Source organism: Seriola lalandi, unplaced genomic scaffold, assembly GCF_002814215.2.
Source record: "Seriola lalandi dorsalis isolate HSWRI2012SDOR001 ecotype SW California unplaced genomic scaffold, Sedor1 jcf7180002054832, whole genome shotgun sequence".
In the NCBI taxonomy this organism is placed as follows: domain Eukaryota; kingdom Metazoa; phylum Chordata; class Actinopteri; order Carangiformes; family Carangidae; genus Seriola; species Seriola lalandi.
This window is the reverse complement of record NW_019525385.1, coordinates 1593813-1609322: the sequence shown is the minus strand read 5'-3', so window position 1 is coordinate 1609322 and position 15510 is coordinate 1593813. Positions and strand designations below refer to the sequence as shown.

Sequence of the window (15510 nt, the reverse complement as noted above, 5' to 3'; positions counted from 1 at the left end):
CTCCCAGATACCTCAGCCCCACCTGTCTAGCCATGAGCTCAGGGTTGAAACAGAGTTCAGCCAAGTTGAGGATTGTTCTTGCTTGTTTTATCAGTGGCGTGTACCATATTTCCTGATGAAATACTACAGCCGGCAAGAGATACTGCCAAGGGAGCAAGAAAACAATTGAATGGGCATTAATGATTTACATGTACATATCTGCTATAATACCAACACAGGCGGAGGTAACTGAGAGCAGGCTCTGATGGCATCATTGATGCTGCCTCAGATAACACCTTGATCATCAACTATGTATGGATCTGGCAAAAGATATAAGATAATGTCCCACTGAGAGTAGACTTTTTGCTGCTCTAATGTAGACTAGGCTAGTGTTGAGACACTGAGTCAGGAACCAAAGAAGATTCAAAGAAAGCTTTGCAATCATTGACGAGAAAGTCTTAACCAAACCTGTGCATGATTGACTAAAAGTCTTGCTTCTCAGTGGAAAATAAGAGCACATGAAAAGGATTTCATATTTTAGAGAAGGCTATTATACCTTGAGCAGTTGTTGGACACCACTTATTAGAGTGACCAACAAAGATTTTGCTTTGTGTGTGTGTCTTTTTTGTGCCATCTTATTTTGCTTTGCTTTTGAGTCATGCTTAACTTTTTTCCAAGCAGGGACAACAGATTAATAGTTTATTATTTTGTGCTGCCTTAAAATGCTAAAATGTTATTGTTAAGTAGGAGGTTCAGATTTGATTCAATATCACCATGGGCATTGGGTCAGGATGCAGGATGAAGGAATGGAGGCCATCAAACATATATCCATTCCAATAGAAGGTTTATTCTCAGTTAATTATTTCAATATGAAAAATGAAGACATGTGGGCTGTGAACTAAAATTAGTAAAACAAATCCAAATAGTCTCACTATATACTTACAAAGAAGGGTCTCTGAGACTAACAAACAAACCAACCTCTTACCAGAAACTGCCACCCCGAGTGAAGGTGAAAAAAAAAGAGTCAATGTCTGTAGTGCCCAGGTGAACTCTATCAGGTAAATAAGGGGTGGAGGGTGAGAAAACAAGAGCCAACTGGTGATAAGGAAAGGAAAGGAATTGAGGTAGGTGAAGAAAGGAAGAGGGAAATCAAAGATAATAGGGATCCTTATTACAATTATATATTAAGTGTATGTTTCCCTTAATCAATACATCACAGGTATGATGTACGGGATGGCTTAATAACAATTTGAAATATGAACTATTGTTGTAAAAAATATAGTCTGGTTTCTGTAATGACGACTATTGTTACCCAAATAATGGCTGCATTTTAATTGTTTAATTTAGTTCATGCAAAATTATATAAACAAAGAGAAGAAGAAGAAAAATTAAAATAAAAAATAAATAAAAAATTGGGGTTGTAGATTGTAGATTGTAGATGACCATTAGTCTTGATAGTCTGCTTTTTCCTCCATGTAATGTAGGCAGTAACTAACAATTATTATCGGTGTCAATTAACAGTTGTTTTTTTTGTTGTTTTTGTTAGGTTTTTTTATTAATTGATTTGTTGTTTGGTGTAAAAATGTAAGACAATCGTGACAGTTCTTCTGTCGATCAACTAATCTATTGATCGACCAATCGCTTCAGTCATTTTATAATACTATAATAAATAAGTGTCATATTAGCATTGAAATTGTGCATATTAGGGTTTTATGGCTTCTGTAATTTTCATTAGCACTAACACATCGCTTTTCTGTAACTATTGTTACACACAGTGTTTCAATTTCATGTGCAATAACAACATATATACATTTATAGCAGATCTGTATTTAAACTGGGCTGTTTACAATCAAAGGAAATGACGTGCTAATGTTTTGAATCGTGCGGGCCAACAAGCAGCACGGATAACCACTGCATTGACCAGCCTCCCCCTACTACATTTGGGGATAACTTTGAGCTTCATGTCCCCATAATTTCTGCCACAGTAAGTTTTACTCCATTAAAAGTCGCCCCGATATAAATACCCGAGGTCGGTTTAGCAGCAAGCGTTAACCGTTAGCTAGCAGTTATTGTCCGCTAACAAAAAAACACTAAGCTAGCGCTAGTTCGCTAACAACCTACCGTTATTTCTTTCAGAGGTTACGAAGATGAAGGTGAAGCTTGTTGGTGACAGGGCACTGATAATGCGGAGAAAATACGTGGGTGAAAGAACTGTCTGAATGAGGTGGATACTAGCAAACGATGATAGCTTAGCCGTGGCGTTAACCATTAGTGGTCAAGTACCATCCGATTAGCTGTAATGCTAATGCTTGGAAACAAAACCAACGTAGCAAGATTATTATGTTGTACTACATGAGTGCAAAGCAAAAACGTTTTTTAATGACGTTAGTGACCTGCAGCTATAATATAAATGAATTACGTTGTGTAGCAAAGGCGTAAAGTAGCTTCCTCGACGAAATTAATGTCAATTGTAGCTGCATCCTGTCTTATCTTCTTCTGACGATCTTTGTTGAAATTCATCGTGAAGTGAAAGATGTTTGTGCCAAAAAGTAAAAGCTGACCGCCGTGCTATGACAGCAGTTAGACAAGCTTTCACAACCAGGCTTTCGTAAGAGAAATGCTTTGGTAACATCCTTATGTCATTCTGAGCTGGTGGTGTGCCTTATTTGGTGCACGGATGACAACTGCTGTTTGGTTATTTGAGGTTTGCAGTCACTGCTGCTCATTTTAACACCCTCCACCATCTGCTGTACCCCAACTCCAGCACTTCCTCGGCAGCACAGTAGGAGAACACAATGGACCTCCACAAAATCATCCACAGTGCGATGCACGAATTTATTCAGATGTACATCCCCGATGCAGATCTCAGGTAAACAATCCCCCCTTGTGTTGCATCCTTACAGAAGGGGTATAGTTCAATCACTTTTACAGTAACTTCTTTTTTACCATTCAATGCAGCACTCTGGATGATGTTCTTCTGTCTTACATCACTGGAGTCCTGGAGGATCTTGGCTCCCAGCAGAGTGTGGAGGAGAACTTTGACGTGGAGGTCTTCGGAGAGATGCTAGAAGCTTACATACCTGGCTTTGCTGAAATTGACAGGTAAACAAACTGCCACGCTTTTTCCTGTATATTCTGATTGTATAGTGGGTGTTAAACAAGACCAGACAACTACATTATTCTGTCCTTTGGTTATTACAAAGGTGTTTTTTATTTTACAGTGTAAAAGTCTGTGAAATGATGTTCAGCTTGGCTTCAAAACTAGCCACTGCTCGCACCTCAGGTACTACATTTATTATTATCTCTGATACAAACAGTGTTGTTGCAGTCTTAAACTTTCCAAATGGTTTCTTCATTTACATAATATTGCCAAAAGAGTCATCAAAACAAAACCTTGCTGGGCAGTGACAGCCCCTAAACCGTTGTGTGCTGATGATAATTTGTTAGTTTCCTTTTTAGCTGATGAAGAAAACGACGTGCCTAAGGCAACGACAGATGATATTTCATTGAAGCTCACCACAATGCCCAGTGAACCTCCACCAGGAAGAGAAACACAGTGCCTTAAAACACAGACAGAGGGCGCCACTGCCAAGGTGATCATTTCAGTGCACATCAGCACATTATTTTCTTTTTCTTGATGCATTTGAATTTTGAAGTAATGTAAATGTGCATATGTCCAGCTACCAGTGTCAGAGTGGGAGGCCCAGGAGCAGCACCTGCTGGAGATGTTTCCCAAGTGTAGTCTGTCCGAGGCTCGTAGTGCCCTATCTATTGCCAAAGGAGACATGGAGGAAGCTGTGCGTCTTATCATAGAGGGCGATGTCCAACTCAGCCCCACTCCTCTTAATGTGAGTCTCTGCCAAAACACACAGAAACTCTCTCACTTTGTTTCATGTCAGCTGCTGCCTAAGTTGTATAAATCTGATTTGATGGTGTCCTGTTGCCTCAGGTAAACCATGGGAAAAGTATTTCCTCAGTGGCGGACCAGAAACTGAAAGAGAGCATCCTTGAGAAGTGAGTAAGGTTGCTATTATGCTGTAAAGAGCAGAACTGGCCTCACTTCTTTGTTTCAGTGTTTATGACTATGTTTCTCCATAGGTACATGCTGGTGGACAGGGAGGATGACAAAAAAACGCACCGGCCTGTCGCCCCCAAAGATGTAAGTCTCTGGTTATACTCCATATCCACAGTGTAACTTTATCAAATGCCTTTCATACAATAAAACCGGTGCATTCTGGTGTGATTTCTGCAGGCTCCAAAGAAGCTGGTGCGGTACCACGGTAATCAGGTGGTAACCACAAAGGGAGAGCGATATCAACTTGTGAAGAAAAACGAGACAGAGGACATGAAGAAGACATACGTCAACCTCAAGCCCGCTCGCAAGTACAGATTCCATTGATGAAGAGCACAACACTGTAAGAGCAGCTACTGACAATATTGTTTACACTATTATTAATTTATCAAGTCCATTTAGCCTAAATTTGCTAGATTTTTTTCCCAAGTAAAGGAACATATTTGTTAGTGTCAGTGGCTTATTTGAATAAAATGTTACCATTGTATGCCTTGGTTAAAACGTGAAATTACAGTGTTTCAGTTGTTCCTTTTCGTTCATTTTAGGAACTTTTGAAATTTTGTGTGATATTTTGGTGGGGATGTTGTTACTTGTGTTCCAGTTTGTGTAACAGCCTAAGCTATATACGTTTTGCCATCTCAGCAGGTCTGATGTTGCACTGACGTTACTGTTGCTTTTTTTAACCACATAACGTTTTTATTTTAATTTTTTTATCATTATTATTTTTTGTATTGTCTTTTCACATAGCACACTATAGATTCAAAATTATGACATGACATTATAGAGATGAACCTATTTTATTTTCTGTAAATAAGTTCTAGTGGTGCTGTAAAATTTCTGGACATTACAAGTCACAACTGATTTTTATGTACATATGAAATTTAAATCATTGATGCCAATTTTATTTAAAGTTCTATTTTTACATCATACAGAAATAGTGCTGTCAAAATGTTTTGTCAAACCTTGTGTTTTGGACAATTTGTTGTGCTACAAAATTGTTTTCAGATGAAACTTTTGTCCGAGACAAATTTTTTAAAGAACATTTGTACAGCGTGAAGCCGCAGCAGTCGTCAAGTCTTTGATATGCGGTCTCCCTTGGTTCACAAGAGAAAGACCATAGTCCAGATTTGTTTTTATCACCTTCTATCATATCGCTTAGGGCAAATAAAGAAAGGTTATGTGATAATATGCAATGTTTTACACTATATAAAGTTATTTTTGTTGTTTATAACTAAAAATGGAAAAACAGAAAAACATTAATTAACATTAAACAGTAATAGTGAAAAAAACTGAAACATGATGAGTTTGGCTCAAAGCCATCCAAAAGTGTGACTTAGAAACCTGCCGCTGCGACCCGACAGACCTATGAGTCCTGAGCAGCCTAGTTATGATTAAACAAGGGGCAGCAATTATTTCCACACACCTTTTTAATATAATTGTATTACTCGACTGTAATGGAAAACACTATAACTATCAATAAAGTATTTGTTAATTTTCTAGCACAACAAATTCAATTCTCAAGGGGTGCACTGAGTATTAGAGCACTATAAATTCTGGCATAATGAAGTGGAGGACTGTGGTTGCCCCTTAAATGTTAACCGCAACATGCTGCTGGAGGACTTGATTTTAAAGTTCATTCCACAGCATTATCTTTATTTTTGATATAGATGTTTAGATTTGCAAAGTCTCAGATCATGCATTTTAGTGTGAAGAGGCGCTGTTTTGTGATTTCAGGGTCCATTTACATGATGTTACTAATGTGGTCCTCTTGGCTCCTTTCATCTCATTTGTGTGCTGTGAATTTTGCTCCGCTTGTGATTGTTGGTTGTGGTATTTCAGATTGTGATTGATTATTATTTCTTGTTAATTGTATATTAGGATAAATGGGTTGGTCAGGTTTTTTTTTTTTTTTTTTTTTTTTTTAGATATACCAGGTGTTTATTTGTGTTCCCTCCTGCATCCATTTGGAGCAGCTATAAGAAATTGTTTTTGATTGGTGGTATAATATAGTTTTCCAAAGTGTAGGTGTAACACAATCAAGTGTTAAAAAGATGTGTTGTTACTGATACTTGTCATTATCAGCAGCAATGTTGTCTTCAATTACTATATGATGGTGTTACAGTAGAGCATGGAACGGGTTTACTGAAGCCGTTTAGTCACAACTGAGTTTTAACCCCTCGCTTTGAGAAACCACTGACGCACAATTTGTAGTAAATAAATACTAATTTTTGTAGACTACCATTCCGATTGTATTCTTTGATTTATTCACTCATGTTGCAGAAGGGAGTAATTCAAGAACTCATCACATCTTTCCGCTGTCATTAAAAACTCAGCAGTGTAGAACTTCACAAACAAACTTTAATCAGAGGAACAAGGTGAGCACATACTGTAAGTTCAAAACAGAAAACCGGCATCCATCAATAAAAACATGCCTCTGGCTCTATGAACCCTTGACACGCTCACCTTTTTAAAGCTGTTTAATGCTAGAGTGAAAACAAACATTTTTGACCATAAAATAAAAGTTTATAAAAATGAAGTTCTAGCAACATTTAGTGCCATACTCATGTTAAGCAAGGCACATACAGTAAACGGTAAATCTGGCAAAATAAAAAGATGACAGTTGATCAGTTTTACGTAAGGTAAATTCTTTTACATTGGAAGTAGCACTGTTCGGTCATCGTGCAGTCTGTAAGAAAAACATATGCACCTTATCAGCACTTTAAAAGTTGAGTCTTAGACAAAAGAAACCCTTGAAAACCTGTGTTTTCAAGGTGAATGAAGTGCTTGGATGATCCTATTTTATAGTACACCATTTACTGATTCATCCACATGTCACAGGCAAACAAAGATGAAGATACCCTTTTACTGGTTTGTATGTTGGGTTTGCCACATACAACGTAACATGAAATTATCCTCCCCTTCTGTTTTGATGTTCATTTTTACAACAGTTAGACAGAGCACTTTCAACTTGCACAGCGACGGCTATCTTTCAAGTTGCTCTCCCTTCAAGGTCTTCAAAATATGGCTGCATGAAAGTAAAAACAAGTGCATTTCTGATTGTTACCTTATAGTAATCATTAGAGCAAGTACAGGTTTTCAACTGGAATTCAACTTTAGTACACAATGCAGCAAAATCTAATCTCAAATCTGCTGCATTTAATACAACATTTAGAATAATTGTAAAAGTATAGTGCATGGACGTGATACATCAAGCTGAACATGCAACTGCAAACTTGAACACTAGATGGTGCATTATGTTGCAGTGCAATGGCTGATACATAAGCAACATCCCAGTTGATGGCCCTGCTAATTCAGTTAATAACATTTTCACATCAATCTATCACTCAAGCCGCTCACTTAAAACCACTTTTACACTCAAAACAACATATTCCTAAGAAAACATCACCTTTAATTACTGTTGTATTTTCTTTTGATTCTGAAAGTGAACTGTATTTGCAACTAAACTTGCATTATGTAATTCATTTTCTGCGCTTCCCAACCTGTTACTGGTATGCAGGATAACAATTCCAATAAAGTCCTTGAAATATAAGTCAAACAAGCAAGACCATAAATAAAACACAAAGCGATCACTCTGCTAAAATAATTTAGCTGCAAGCCATCACATATTCCTTCAGCTGAATATATGAACGCCCTTTTTGTACGCCCACACATATTTCTGATCATATTTCACCACTGTTTTTAATCACTGTAAATTCTGTCTTTCACTACTGTGCCTATGCTGTCTTCTTTGCAACAGAAAATTCTCTCTGATCACTCCCTGAAACCATGTCATTTGTGGACGTAGAGATAATGTAGATTACACAGATAAATATTCCAAAGACACTTAAAAAGACCTGTCACCTTTACAGGTATGAATCTTATCTGCTGTTAAACTGTCTCTGCGATAAAGACAGAATATAATATGGTCACTCCACATTTAATAATCAAGCCACAACTGTGTTTTTAAATGTATCTAAGAAATGTCCTGTATTTGGCTGATGTCTACTTTATATATATATATATATATATATATAATACCCATTGACTCATCCATTAGTGGTCAAAATACTGAGGTTGCTCCATAGGTACCGATCTCACTTGTTTACTGACTGGGTGAGCAAATACACCCAAATAACCATTAACTTCAATTGTGAGACTGTTGACAGAACACTGAATCGCATCAACATATCTAGACTTGAGCCAGAAGAGAAAGGGCCTCTTCAAGTCGGGCGAATTCCCATGAGCCGTTCAGATGCTTCTTCTCTAACTGTCGTATTCGCAATGACAATGGCACTCGGAGACGACTGAAGCAGAATGGTTTCAAGATGGTCGCTTATTTGCCATGCAGTGATATGTAGCTCCAAAGTCAGGACGCGCATTACACACGCAGCAGTCTCACTTTCACACGCATACAGTTTCTGAAGCAGTCCAGTCAACGTTTTTCAGGGTGGGGCTCTAACTATGATCCTGCTCATATCGCCCCTTGATCATCGTTTTCAATAAAGGTCCAACCTACAGGAAAACAAAGTAATCTTGGTTAGTATAAGCGACTTCATAGAGACATATTACATTGTTTTACTCGTTGTCCCAGACCACATATATCTTTCCTTTTGTACTAAATCAGGTAAGCCATAAATATTCGCAGTAATTGGGTTGCTGGAAGGGTCAGCATGCCCCAGGGATTTGATCTAACAGGTGACCTAAATGTGGATCTGATTTAATGTTCTAGAAACTGGCAGTGTGACATTCATGTCTAACTTATGCATCGGTACACTGATGACACGAAAGAGTTTGTATTGTAAAGCGGATATAACATCAAATGCTTTTACCTCATGTGGGTCTCCAAGTGCTTCTCCCAGCATCTTCTCAATATTTCTCATGATGGCCACCTTCTGGTGAGCTCGCAGAGGGTATTCTATCCTCTTGGGTGTGGGGGCGCCCTGAACAGATGAGTCAAACTGGTGAGTGCTCATGAAGGAAATACCAACATGTAGAAGGAAAGACAAGATGATTGAAATATACCTACTTTGTACCAGAAGTTTACAGTGATTGTCACTCCACCGTTCAACAGTGATTCAATGTGATGCCACCTGAAGAACAGAAAAAAGACAAATAAGTGCATTAAACTCAACTTATCTCAGCTGGCTCGAAAACTCATTTTCTGCAACTTCGAAAATAAAAATGACCAAATATTTAATGTCATTAATATGAATGCAAGCGGAAAATACTCGTGATGCAACAATACATTTAGTATTCACTTTAGTATTCAAATGAAAATGTCCCATCAAAAGTATCATTGTTAAATGCTGTTTTCTTTTTGCTCATAGTATACCAATACCAAAGGTTGGTTCTTTTTAAGACATACCTATTTCATCATGTATATGCAGGTATGTCTTTATTTTGAAAATTCAAACCACAATAATTTAACAAACACAACTGAGAAACCATCATTTCTCAATAACCTGCATGTTATCATCTAAAAATCATAATGTTTCTCATCGTACCTCTAAGGAGTCATTTGAATCTGAAAATAAGTTCAGATTTGGGGTTTGGCACAAAAAAGTCTTTGTTGTGATCTTGCTAATGGTGAATAAAGCAGCAGGCTTGGACTTAGTCACCAAACTAGCATCCGTGTAGCTTACTGTAGAGCTAAAGCTTGTGCAAGTAGGTTTTCATCTCTAATGTGTGCTCATCACCTCTGTTGGGCCCCACCCAGTAAACTCATCAACACACACCAGTGACTATTATGTATATTTCTATTTTTTTCTCAGCAGTTAACAGTAGTGTAAACTGTAGATTCATACTCCAACACATCAGCTTCATTACTAACAATTATAACTGCATGATAGTAACTTTTGACAGCACAAATGTCTTTTCTGGCAACATACTGAGCTGTTTAATATCATACTGAAATACAGAGAGCATGAAAACACATCAGCTGGCAGGAAATCCAAGAAACTCAATGCCCAAGAAATAACCTAAGTTAGTATTAGAGCTGTTTTTTCTAGCAGGTTTCTAAGTATATAATGTTATTAGACATCAGTTCTACACACAAGTCATATATATGTACTTCTTACCAATACATAGGGATGTAGAGCACGTCTCCTGGGCCCACAACAGCCTCATAGCCAACAACGTTTTTAAAATTGGGAAACCTCTCATAGTCTGGGTTATCAAAATCCACCTAAAGATGAAAAACATGCATTCATTACACAACATGTGGACATTTTATGAAGGTAACTGAACTGAACTGTTGTCACATAAATAAAGTCCACATTATCAGACCCAGGTGGATGGCTTACTTGACTCTGTCTGTCACAGGGGTGATGCACAGGGTAAGGATAGAGACACTCGAACTGGTCTGGAGGGAAAAGGATACATCTCTTATGTCCTTTGATCTGTGCAAAGAAGTTCTGCTGCTCGTCATAATGTGCTGGCGTCACGTTGCCTAAGAAAAAATGCAATTAGTAATGCAAAAGAAGCAAACACATCCATAATTAGAGAGGTGCTTTAAAACACAGGCCTGCAGACATAACATTTTAGAACAGACACTGCATTCCTCATACAGTGAATTCCTTACCCTCCATGCCTATGAGCAGCAGGTTAGATGTCAGCTGGCCCCAGTTTCTCTTGGCTTGCTGCTTGTTGATCCAGTTCCAGTTGAAACCAAGGAAGTCAACAACAATCTTCTTCCCTACTGTGTCATTCAGAGTCTGCTGCAGATATACTCTTGAAATGCACGAGAAAGGAGATGTGCACAATGTATGAGACACTTTGTTTAACATTGTGAGACCTGAAACAAGTCGCAATTCAGCTCGTTTTCAAAATCGCTATAAATGTGTCTGCAGGATATAAGATTTGTTTACAAGGTGGTTGTGTTTCCGTATATTACGTTCTCCTTTCAACTGTGAGAAACAACATGACACAGAGGGAAGTGCATAGTGTAAATTCAAATAGATCACAGCCACTGTGAGTGTCAGCGAGTCAAAGAGTGAGTTCTCTTTAGTAAGTGATATGTGTGCGTGCAGCCAGGCAGAGTCAGGTCACAGGACTGGGTTTCACCCCCAGCTCTCCAGTGTAAATGCTTAGTCATTTGCGAAACTTCCCTGTGCTGCATATCATTTTATAAGAAAAAACACCCGTCACTGTCAACCACACCTGCAGAACAATCACAATCACATACTGATAGTTAGGTATTTGAGCTTCAAAGAAAGGAGTTTAATTAGACTGAGTCAGGCAGCGTTAATATAAACATATCTTGCATCATAGTCCTGTTAAATACGGAAGTGCAGAGCTCCAACTGAAACATCCTTGCAAATAAATCTTACCTTTCCTCTCCTCCCATTTCCTCCGTTTTATGCATTTTATCCACAAATTCGGAAAATTTCATTTCCATTCGTTGTGACTTGGGGACAAAGTTCTCAAAATTTGACATTTTCTTCTCATCATAGTAGAGAAATTTGTGGTTTTCCGCAGTGTAAACAGAGAAGTCTCCATTTCCAATGTTCTCCAGGAGGTAGGCAATGTCCCATTTGAGAGCTGGATACACAAGGTTTGTATCCGTTAAAACCACTGGCTCCTGAAAACAGATCAAGGACATTATAGTAGTAATGTAGAGCAACAGTATTACTACAAAAATGACATTTGTTTATTTTTAGATGATTAGCCTTTACTCTAAGTAATCATGCACTAAGGAATAATCGCTGCAAGAAATCTAGAAAAGCTGCTGCTTGGTGACACTTATTTTAAAGCAACTGTTCTTTGTTATATTTCATAAATATTGTTATTATTGTATAATTATGTTTTATTAACTACAGTTGCACAAAACTGCAATTAATAATTTTGATATATAATACTATTGCTGTGCTTCATAAAATAGGTGCAATATAATTAACAAATACAAAAAATTCACTTTTTTTAGTTTAAATAAACATTAACATTTGCTGCATGTGCATCATCTTGATTGTGTCGAAATATTTTTCTTATATTTCTAACCCTTAAAACAAAGAGGAACGTTAACTCCCAGCACACATAAGCGCAGTACATGGATAGTGCAGTGTGTGGCATTGGACACACCGAGTTGCGAGGGCTACGTGACTAACTGAACGTAGACCGGTGAGCGCGCTCCCGCTGCCAGCCCGTCTCTCATGCACCGGCTCTCGGTTTCACTTTCGCTGATGCGCGCGGGGAGTGTGTGTGTGTGTGTGGGGTACCGAGGGGTCGAAATGGTGTCAGAAAAAAACGATCGCCGTCGATTAACTTTAATGTGTTTATATGTAGCAACTTTGGTCTTGGCCCGTGTTCAAGCAGCGGCTTCTTCTGGGTTTTTCTGTCTCTTCGCGGCTGCTTTGAAACGACAGGTCACGCGGGATGCACTTCAAATATCGGTCTTTTCTTTCTCTCTCTCTCTCCCTCTCTTTCACGTTTTGTGTTCAATGTAACATCTTGATACGACTTGCAGGCAGCAGGCAGTTGACAGTCGACGTTATCAAGCCATATTTGGACATATCTGACTGCTCCTCAAGTCAAATAAATAGCATTCGGCATTTAGCCTGTTTTAAATTCTAACTGCACTCATGCAGACTGTGCCTTCTGTAGTGAAAAGAAGGATAGCTGGTTAATATTATGATATGTCCAATAATTAGATTCATTGATTCGATCTTTACTGTCATTGTGTTCAGAACAATAAAACTGTTTAGCAGGTCTTCAGCTGTGTGCAGCATAAAAAAAAACATTAAAGTTCAATCAATAAAAGCAAAAGATATACTGAAGCAAATGTCAAAAAGGAGACAAAGTGACCTAAATAGTACAGTAGGAGAAAAGTAGCGGCTTGCGTGGTGGTATGTGCAATACTGCAATATGGGCAATATGACAGTAGGTCTGAACGGTTAATCGAAATATAAACAAAATCGCAATACGGCCAATATGGGTGCAAACATAGGGTGGGTTGGGTCATCAGAGGTGGTAGTTGTCCTCCACCACCACTTGCAGATCCCTCTGGTCTTCCACAGTACATCTGCCACACCACACTGTGCAGCAGTAGCTCAGGAGGCTCTTAATGGTGGTGCAATAAAAGTTAACCAGCAGCTGCTGTGGGACATGGGACTGTTGTAACATCCTAAGAAGTACAGTATAATCTCTGCTGGGCCTTTCACCTGGTGAGAGATGTCTACAGACCACACCAGGTCTGCCGTGATGTAGACTCACAGGAATTTTAAGTTCCCCTCTCTACCTCAGCTATATAAATATTAATTGTAAATGATAACAAACCATTAGTATTCTTACCCCTGACTGATTTTTATGCTCTGTTAACATTTTAGCATAAATTATCTCAAAAAAATATTTTATTCCAATCAATGCAAGGAAAGTTCCAATTTAGTCAAATCAGCACTAGTTCAGGGTTAGGGTTATCACTACATGAAACAACTTTTAAAAATTTGGTTTTGCAATCACACTGAAGAAATATTCTTCCCATAACATGTGAGAAAGAAGTTGCCAGTTCAAGCATGTGTAATAATGTTTTTCACTTCACCTGAGCCACGTTTTATCACCACAAGTTTCAAATCTGTCACGTGGGTTAATTTTAGAAGATTGTAGTGTCACTATCCTTGTAAACCATTTGTCAAAGGTTAGAGTGCAATGCAATCATTAAAAGCCAAATGGAAAAAGAGAAAATAGTTACTGAAGATGACACACTTATACTACTGACGACTAGATAGAGCAGAGAGTGTCATTTCGACTAATGCAGAATCTAATTTGCTCTGTTAACACATCTTTTTGGTCTATATCTGGTTGAGACATACTGCCCTATGTGAAAATGCAAACCTTAGAAAACAAGCAGATTCTAACTTCTAGATATTACTCTGCACAAATTACAAATTTCCTGTGAGGTAAGATTAAAGCCATGAGAACATTTTATGGTGGGGTTAAGTGTTTGTCATGTCTTCTCAACAAGACATGATAACAAATAGCAAGTTACAGCACCTATGTCATTTGGCTTCTATTGAAGCAATGTGTAAGACTACTAATTTCCCCACCAGGAGACATCAGTACAGGCTACTGTCTATGTAAAACAGGTAGACAACCTCTCTGGGAAAGGCTCCAGCTGACAGACACTGAATGAAAATAATGAGAGATGGAATGAGGTTTGTTTCCTCAAATGAATAAATTAAAATCATGCATTTTTTATTTTTATTTTTTTGCATTATTTTTTACCAACCTTCAATGCATTATGAAAAAGTACCACTCATAATTATGTCATCCAAACAGAAGGTACCTGCACATTAAAAACACATAGAGCCAACATTTCAGTTGGATTTGTCATGCATACATTAAAATCACATACAGTAGAAAAAAAAGATCTCTATTCATTGTGCTGCATGTCTGAGCACAATGAAGTCAACAGGCATTTGCAAACAGATGTGGAAGGCAAACTACCCGATGTGACAAAACTGACTGAATTTCCCTTGAACTTGAGTCCAAATGGGCTTTGCAATTTTATTATGCTGCCATTTCCAAAAGTATAGAAATAAATAAAGTCATCCTTCCAGTCTTTTTTTTTTACAGCTAAAACACCAATTATTTGATTGTTCCAGCTTCTCAAATGCGAGAATTTGATGTTTGTCATAGAACGTGATTTTACTCTGAATATCTTTGGGTGTTGGACTGCTGGTCTGAAGGCATTATTTTACAATTCTCTAACATATTATAGACTAAACGCATAATCGATTATTCGAGGAAATAATCGTTCAATGCAACCCTCATATACATTTTAGTTTCATTTTCAATACTTCGTTATGCATCAATAACATATGGTTCAATAATGACTGTTTTTGGCTTAATATCATTTTAAAGCTCCGGCTGCTTGAGTCAAACTGGTCTGAAAACAAGGTTTGAGGTGCAGCTTTAACCATTGCTTCCTCTGCGGTTCAAGTGAACTGATTAATTCAACTGATTAATTCAACTGATTAATCGATATGAAAAGGGCTGAGAGCTTTTCACTGATAGGGCAAGTATGGTGAGTTAAAAGTTTCAGCATGCAAACTTTGCAGGCTTACCTCGTTATTAATCAGCATCTCTGCTCTGGGGTCCGTGTGAGACAGTCTGGGGATGGGTTTGGTTGGGAAAGAATATTTTCGGAGTTGAGATTCATCCCAGTCTCTGCTCTGGACGCCGGAGAAAGCGGCGCCTCCTTCGCTCGTCGCCGGATCAGCCTCCACAACGGTCGCTGCTGCCATGGTCGTCGACAGGCGCTGACGAGCTGCCTCCTCCGTCCCCTTTGCAAACAATGAAACAACCAGGACTGTCTTTTTCTTCCAGACTCTACCTTGCTAGGCTACCGAGTCAGCAGAGGGTGTATCATGCAAGCTTTCCCATTCACAGCTGATGAATTAGCAAAGGAAATCTGCGCGGTCCTGCCGCCTGCAGCCCTTCTCCTCGATTCTGTTCCGTGTAGGTGT

The 15510-nt window shown here is 38.4% G+C and overlaps 2 protein-coding genes across 3 annotated transcripts; one reads left to right on the top strand and one right to left on the bottom strand.

Annotated features, from left to right (window-relative positions):
• The first annotated feature begins 1842 nt into the window (after positions 1 to 1842).
• cuedc2 (CUE domain containing 2) lies at positions 1843 to 6292 on the top strand. 2 transcript variants are annotated; one of them, XM_023426569.2, is made up of 9 exons: positions 1843 to 1963; positions 2744 to 2848; positions 2938 to 3081; positions 3201 to 3262; positions 3439 to 3572; positions 3660 to 3827; positions 3929 to 3993; positions 4078 to 4138; positions 4232 to 6292. In XM_023426569.2, the coding sequence occupies exons 2-9, from the start codon at positions 2775 to 2777 to the stop codon at positions 4376 to 4378; spliced, it is 855 nt and encodes a 284-aa protein (XP_023282337.1). In that variant the 5' UTR covers positions 1843 to 1963; positions 2744 to 2774; the 3' UTR covers positions 4379 to 6292. The 2 variants fall into 2 exon arrangements, with proteins under 2 accessions (XP_023282337.1, XP_023282336.1); XM_023426568.2 differs by having other exon boundaries at positions 3427 to 3572.
• Positions 6293 to 6389: 97 nt separating this feature from the next.
• Positions 6390 to 15510, bottom strand: hif1an (hypoxia inducible factor 1 subunit alpha inhibitor). The gene is made up of 8 exons (XM_023426567.2): positions 15109 to 15510; positions 11380 to 11630; positions 10632 to 10780; positions 10354 to 10499; positions 10129 to 10235; positions 9078 to 9141; positions 8881 to 8991; positions 6390 to 8563 (listed from the first exon to the last, which is right to left on the bottom strand). Exons 1-8 carry the CDS (start codon positions 15286 to 15288, stop codon positions 8507 to 8509), a joined length of 1065 nt encoding a protein of 354 aa, XP_023282335.1. The 5' UTR covers positions 15289 to 15510; the 3' UTR covers positions 6390 to 8506.